Source organism: Leopardus geoffroyi, chromosome C2, assembly GCF_018350155.1.
Source record: "Leopardus geoffroyi isolate Oge1 chromosome C2, O.geoffroyi_Oge1_pat1.0, whole genome shotgun sequence".
NCBI classification, from domain to species: Eukaryota; Metazoa; Chordata; class Mammalia; order Carnivora; family Felidae; genus Leopardus; species Leopardus geoffroyi.
The window spans coordinates 10,746,844-10,754,097 of NC_059333.1; the positions used below are offsets into that span (position 1 = coordinate 10,746,844).

General features: G+C 53.1%; 1 protein-coding gene across 1 annotated transcript in view; it reads right to left on the reverse strand.

Annotated features, from left to right (window-relative positions):
- The window catches only part of CLIC6 (chloride intracellular channel 6), a 44,880-nt gene extending 38,457 nt beyond the window's left edge, over positions 1-6,423 (reverse strand). The window contains exon 1 of the mRNA XM_045501445.1: positions 4,970-6,423. Within this exon, the coding sequence (XP_045357401.1) occupies positions 4,970-6,052 (1,083 nt within the window). The 5' untranslated portion in view covers positions 6,053-6,423. The remainder of the gene's footprint in view (positions 1-4,969) is intronic.
- Between the last annotated feature and the right edge of the window lie 831 nt (positions 6,424-7,254).

A 7,254-nucleotide genomic window follows, 5' to 3' on the forward strand; every position in this document is an offset into this window, starting at 1 on the left:
TTTGTAACGTTTATTCATTTTTGAGAGACAGAGACAGAGCACGAATGGGGGAGGAGCAGAGAGAGAGGGAGACACAGAATCCGTAGCAGGCTCCGGGCTCCCAGCTGTCAGCACAGAGCCCGACGCGGGGCTCGAACTCACCCACCAGTCTGCGAGATGGTGACCTGAGCTGAAGCCGGATGCTGAACCGACTGAGCCACCTAGGCGCCCCCAAGGTCACGTCTTTCTTGAGTTGTACTTGGTTCTCCCGATTCCACCTCTCTAGAGACCCAAATGTGATGGCAAATGCCAGCTTTTGAGCTCTGCAGTAGCTGCATGTTAACAGTTAAATATATGGTGTCCAAAAACCTAATTTCAGAAATTCCTAGACTCTGGCCCGGGATTACTCATTGGCCACACTGAGGTTTTTTTAAGTCACGTGACATTTGCCAGGAAATCTATAACTCAGATTGTCCTACGCCTAGACCCTGCCTCAAAGTATACACACTGGATTAGAAGCCCCAAATCTGTAAGCAAGACTTCCTTAGCGACTAAGTCCCCACAGCTGGTGAAGTCCCTACTTTATCCTTTGTTGTCAGTATTTTGTTTGTCGTTTGTTATTGTTATGTTGGTATGTTATTATGTTGTTACCCTTTGTTATGAGTGAAGAAGAAATGACTCTTTCTTACTAAATACACTGCAGGGTTACCTTATCATTTGATGACAAATAATTAACACTTCTTTGTAAAAAAAAAAATAAAAGAATTAGCATGATCAGAAATTAATTTCCCATACAATAATTCAAGGAAGCTTTCCTGGGCCTGTTCTATACGCTTTTGGCTCTTCTACAAGAATACATTCTTGCGTACTTACGGAATAAAACAAAATGGCAAATTAGTAGGATGAGAATTTTCACAAAGATGGAGATTATAAACCACCAGGTGGTTAAAAGTAGAAGCAGGGGCGCCTGGGTGGCGCAGTCGGTTAAGCGTCCGACTTCAGCCAGGTCATGATCTCGCGGTCCGTGGGTTCGAGCCCCGCGTCGGGCTCTGGGCTGATGGCTCAGAGCCTGGAGCCTGTTACCGATTCTGTGTCTCCCTCTCTCTCTGCCCCTCCCCCGTTCATGCTCTGTCTCTCTCTGTCCCAAAAATAAAAATAAAAAAAAAAAAAAGTAGAAGCAGATTTTATTAGCACATGTTACTGGGTCATATGTCATTACTTTGTGGTATGTTTGCAACCAATATATGCATTTGAAAAAACAGGGGAAAAAGCAAAAGTTAAAAATCACAAATAGAATATGGGCCAATTAATGACGACGGTGTTGGCCAGGCCGTCGGGAGATGTTTGAAATGCTTGCAGTAGTCTCCCTGAAAAACCAAATCTGTGAATTCTGCACTCCAGAAATGGCATAGAAAAACTTGACATGTTTACAAAACCCAGAAGGTCAGATGTCGATCACGGAGTAGAGCCCAAAGAAGAAGCCCAAAGAAAGCTAAAGCTGGCAAAGAAAGCCTATTTTGAACTAATTTAAGGATTTTCAATCAAAAGTAAGAATTAGCAAACTCAAAAGATACAAGCGTCTAAGAGGTTTTTGCTTGGGGCGCCTGGGTGGCTCCGTTGGTTAAGTGTTGGACTCTTGGTTTCAGCTCAGGTCATGATCCGGTTCATGGGATCAAGCCCTGGGTCAGGGTCTGCACTAACAGCATGGAGCCTCCTTGGAGTTCTCTCTCTCTCTCTCTCTCTCTCTCTCTCTGCCCCTCCTCTGCTCACGTGCACACACACACTGTCTCTCTCTAAATAAATAAACACTTTTTAAAATAAATAAATGAAAGGTTTTTGCTTGATTTCTTTTTTGTTTTCAAGTAGAATGATTTGCAGGTGGAAAAATTAAAGGGGATGCCCTAACAATCCTATGAGGCACATCTGAAGTGACCCTCAGAAGTTGTATCAAATAGTAGTTGCTTAAAAACCCATCTCCCTAGTTGGAGATCTGTTTTCTTACCCTTTTTTGTTTTTGTTTTTTTTTAAGTAGGCTTCACACCCAGCACAGAGCCCAGTGTGGGGCTTGAACTCACGACCCTGAGATCAAGACCTAAGCTGAGATCAAGAGTCGCACGCTTAGCCAACTAAGCCAACTAAGCCAACTAAGCCACTCAGGCTCCCCTGGAGATCTGTTTCTTTAAGAAAAAAAAGCGGGGGTGGGGGGGGTGGGGGGTGGGCAATGATCACCAAGATGATCATGTCAGAATAAAACAGTCTGGATAGCCCATATGGGGCTCTGCCCCTCCCCTGCTCACGCGCTCACTCTCTCTCAAAAAAATAAACAAATATATATTAAAAGAAAAAAAAAGCCCCTTGCCTCCCGAGCAGGATCTGAGAAGAAAAATGTATTTTTACTTTCCATAACATTCCTATCCCCAGAGAATGGAGGTAATTAGGTATCTAGAGAGATTTTTCCTTTAAAGAAAAAAAGGTAGGGCGCCTGGGTGGCGCAGTCGGTTGGGCGTCCGACTTCAGCCAGGTCACGATCTCGAGGTCCGTGAGTTTGAGCCCCGCGTCGGGCTCTGGGCTGATGGCTCGGAGCCTGGAGCCTGTTTCCGATTCTGTGTCTCCCTCTCTCTCTGCCCCTCCCCCGTTCATGCTCTGTCTCTCTCTGTCCCAAAAATAAATAAACGTTGAAAAAAAAATTTTTTTAAAAAAGAAAAAAAGGAGGGCAGGGATGAAATGGGCAGGGGACCATTTCTGTGCAAAAGCAATAGAAGTTTGTGGAAGCTAAGCAGATATAACAATAAGAACACAGGTTCGCACCATGCTTATCTCAAGCCATGGTACTATTCTAAGTGCTTTACATAATCTAATTCTTGAACAACCTCACCGGTAGGTACTATTATTATCCCCACTTTATCCATAAGCAGTAAAGGCTTAGACAAGTTAAGTAGCTTGCCCAAGGTCACACTGCAAGAGAGCAGCAGAGCCAGGATTTGATCCCCCGGCTGTGGGTCCATGCTATTGATTACCATGGTAACCGTGGCTGTCGTGCACACAGACACCCATTCAAATCTTCGTCGTGTTCCAGACCTGTGCTCCACATGGAGGGGAGAAGATGAATTTCACACAGTCAAGGGGAGAGGTGAAACACACAGGACGTGAGTGGACTTTCAACAGAGGGACACCCAACCCAGACTGGGGTTGGAAAAGGCTCCCCAGAGGAGATGATTCCCCATGATGAATCCAGACACCCTGCAGGGGGCAGGGAGAGAGTCAAGATGGAAAAAAACTTGATTCAGGCAGAAGGTACAGCACCTGCAAAATCTCCGGGCAGGAAAGAATGTGTTTCGCTCAAGGAAAGGTAACTCGTTCAATATGGCTGCCATAGTGGTACCATCGGTAACAAAGGGGGGCGGGGGGGGGGGGGGGTGGAGACATCCAGACAACACCAAAGAGGCAAGAATAACATCATGAGGGACTGACCTTGTGGCCGGGCTAAGGGTGTGGACCTATCTGAAATTCTGCAATAAACAACTGAAGAATTTTACACGTTGAAACAACGTGTAGCTCACTGGCTGTCACCAAGGGCCTGGGTTGGAGACAGTGGAGAATGGAAGCAGGACAAGGTAGGAAGGTGTTACTCTATTTCCGAACTGTAACAAGAGGCTGGAAAGATGTGCTGGAATCAGGTGGCCATGAGACCAGAGCAATGGGAATTTTTCAGATCAAGAGCAGATTTGGGGCACACACCACAGGCAGGGCATTTGGCTCTTCCCCTCCCCCTTCCCCCTCCTTCTCCTTCCCCTTCCCTACAAACTTCTAGCTTCCAGAGGCCCTTTGGAGGGGCTGTGCCCTTAGGTTCTATCCCAACGCATAATCTTAAAAGGCCCCAGGGTTTTCAAAAAAGCTCTGTAACAGCCCTTTCCCACTAGTGAAGAAATACATGCCCTCTCCTCCCTAACCCCCTTGCCACCCAAACAATTCTTGAAATTCTGATGTTAATCACTTTGGAAACATTTCTCCTTTTGCTTATTAGAATTTGCTTACATTCCCCGCAAGGAGCTTTAGGTCCTAACTGGCTTCTATAAGCCTGAAAGTATTCTGGAAGGATTATGATTCAACATGCAATGCACATTCTTGGCCTTATTATCTGCTGCTTTCCTGGTCTGGCCACAGGTCTTCAGAACGGGCTTTTTTAACCAAGATCCCCATGTGGGGGGCAGGGGGCAGGGGGTGGGGGGTGGCTACCACTGGACCTCGTCTCTCATTTTTGATGCCTTGTAGAAATGCCTGTTTAAACTCAAACCTCAAAACGTACTCAGTCGTGCCCTACAGAGTCCCTAACAAGTTCACTGTTCTCCTCCCATTTGAAGTAAGTTTGAAATACGACATAAAGGCAGATTGCGTTCAAGCCACCAGCATCTTGTAAACGTCCAGAATAAATGTTAAAATGCTCAATAAACACCCTAATACTTACATAAATTTCTACTTTCCTTCCAAATAGACCTCATCGATTCTACCCACCAAAGAGGGATACTTTTTGGGGGGCTGAAAACCCTGGCCAGCCCTGGGCCTCTGAAATCGGAGTCCTGGGGATACTTCTCGCATTACAACCTGTTTGCATTTTTCCCCCTCTTCAAGTATTAAGCTTTCTTTGGCATCAACTGCTCTGAACATCAGTAGGGTGTGTCGCTTTTTTTCTTCTTTAAGTTAATTCTTCAATAACCTCCGGAGGAGAAGGGCCAGTTTGGATTTTCAGAGCAAAGGACAGTGGGGTGCTGGCCCTGCATCCCCACACTTCCCCCGACTGCCTCCACCCAACCTCTTCGTTTCCAAACCATCGTGTCTCGCTGAAACGCTCCTTAAAACTCTCCCAAAACACCCAGGATGTCCTGCCTCCCTCCTAGGAATGGAAGTGACCCTCTTGACACTGGGGACCCCTGGAAGACCAAGACCAAAAATGGGAGGGGGCGTGCTAAGAGCTGGGGAAAGCTCCACTTACCTTCACGAAGAGGGTGATGTCGTGCTCCTGTCTCGGGGCCCCCTCTTCGGACGCCTCGCCGTCCTCCCCGCGGCCGTTCACCCGCGCGGTCTCGTCCGCGCCCTCGACGCTGCTCTCCTCCGCCAGGTGGTTGCTGAGCTCGGCCTCCGGCTCCGCGGCCCCGGTCGGCGCGGCCGCCTCTGGATGTGCGCTGCTGCTGTCGGGGGGCTCCTCCTCGCCCGCCCCCTCCGGGCTGCCCTCTCGCCTCTCCTCCTCTGCCTCCTCCATCTCCTCCTGGGGTCCACCCTGGTCCCCTTCCTCGACGGCTTCCGCCCTCGCGTCCCCGGGGGCCGCTTCCTCCGACTCCGCTGTCCCCGGGGCCCCCGCCTCGTCGGCAAGCCCCGCCGCTGCATCCCGAGGCTCCCCTGCCAGCTCCCCGGGGCCGCACCCGCCAATCTCCGCCGCCGCGGCCTCCGTGGCCTCGGCCTGGGGCTGGGGGCTGCGGTCCCCTCCGTCCCGGGGTTCACCCTGGGTCCCGTGCGCCCCTCCCGCCTGCCCCGCTGCGTCCATGCCGGGCCCCTGCGCCCCCGGCGCGCTGCCTCCCGGTTGCCCCGGCCCTCGCTCCGCTTTCTCCTCCGCCCCGGGGGCCTCGGGCTCCCCGGGCTCCCCCTGAACCTCCGTCGCGGCCTCGCCCTGCGTGCCGCGCCCGGGGCTCGCGTCCTCCACCTGCTCCCCGCCGCTCGCCCCCTCCTCTCCCTGGGGGCCGTCGGCGCACCCCGGGGCGCCCTCCTCGGCCTCCGCCTCCCCCTGCGCCGCCCTCGCGCCCCGCGTCTCGGCCGCCGGGCCACCGTCCGCGCCGGGCTCCCGCGAGCCCGCGAGCCCTCCGTCCCGGTCGGGGCTTTCTGCCCGGTTCACCGCGGCCGTCGCGGCTGCGCCCGCCCCCTCGCCCCTCGGCGCCTCCGCGGCGCCCTCGCTGGCCTCCTCCCGCTCCGCCTCCCGGCCCGCGGCCCCCGGCTCACCGGGTCTCTCCGCCACAGGCGCTGGGGCCTCGGGCGGCCCCTGGGGGCCTGGGGGCCCTCCCTCCAACTCCGCTGCCTCGGCCATGGCCGCAGATCCCTGTCCTCCGCTGGGGACCCTTCCTTGACACTGCTGATGGGGCAAGGGGCCCTGGGCGAGGAGGTCGGTGCCGGAGGGGCCGCTGCACCCCTTCCAAAGGGACGCCTCGCTCTGGGCTCGGGTGGCGCAAAATGGGCTCGACCTCAAGACACTGCGCCCCTCGTCCCGGATTTAAGCTTTCTGTTATCTTCCTCCACCGCAACCGTTTCTCCAGATTCGAGTCTGCTTCCCACCCAGACTCCAATTCCTACCCGGCTTCGCTGGAGGCGCGGGCCACCGAGATAGAGAGAGCGGCTGGGGAGGGCCTCTTAGCTCCCACACCCTTTGAAATGCCTGGCCCGCCGTCCAGGGACTGACCAGTAGTCATCGGTGCCAACTCCGTCCCCCTGGGGCTTGGGCGGGGCTTGCACCCCATCCTCTCCCAGTGTTCAGGTGGCCTGGGAGCCTGGCCAATGACAGCCTTTCCCATGGCCCTTGTGAATTTCAGTGAAAAGATCCCGGTTCTCCTGGCAGCTTGGGTGTTTTCTGTAACAGCATCAAGTTCCAGAGCCATTTAAATCACACACACCCCTAGCACCACACGCTGGGCACCCGAGTACCCAATCTCCACTCTCCCCCAGGGAGCCCAGGGTTAAGTTCCTCAGCTGATATCCAATGCAGATGCCCATGTTCCGCCTCAGTGTCCCCGAACAAAGGTGGTAAACCCAGAAAGCAAGAAGACAGGGAGACACCTTTCCAGTTTGGCAGGACCCTCCTGAGAAGTTCCAGAGGCCCCTGTAGAGAAGGAAGAGTCCGTGGAGGCACTTTGATCAAGGATGGCCCGGGATGGCCCAGGATGGCCCAGTCTGAGTGCGGTGAAGCAGGGAGCCCAACTCAAGACTGATTTGAGTCATAGGGCTCTTAATGGCTTTGACACTGTCCTGAGACACGTTAGTCTGTCACGTCTATAGAGGGCTCTGTTATCACTAAAAGACCAGAGGGTATCTTTGGTAGGGCTTGGAGTCACACATTTGGCTAGTCACCCGGGATGTCTCCGTCTAATACCCACTGACAGGTGACAAGACAGTAGCCCAGTGTCACCCAGATTCATGCCACCTTTCTCCAAGGTTGTGCCCTATCCAGAAAGGAAGGGACCGGAAGCTTCATCACCACAAAGCACGGCACATCTACTCAAAGCCCCACACTCACAC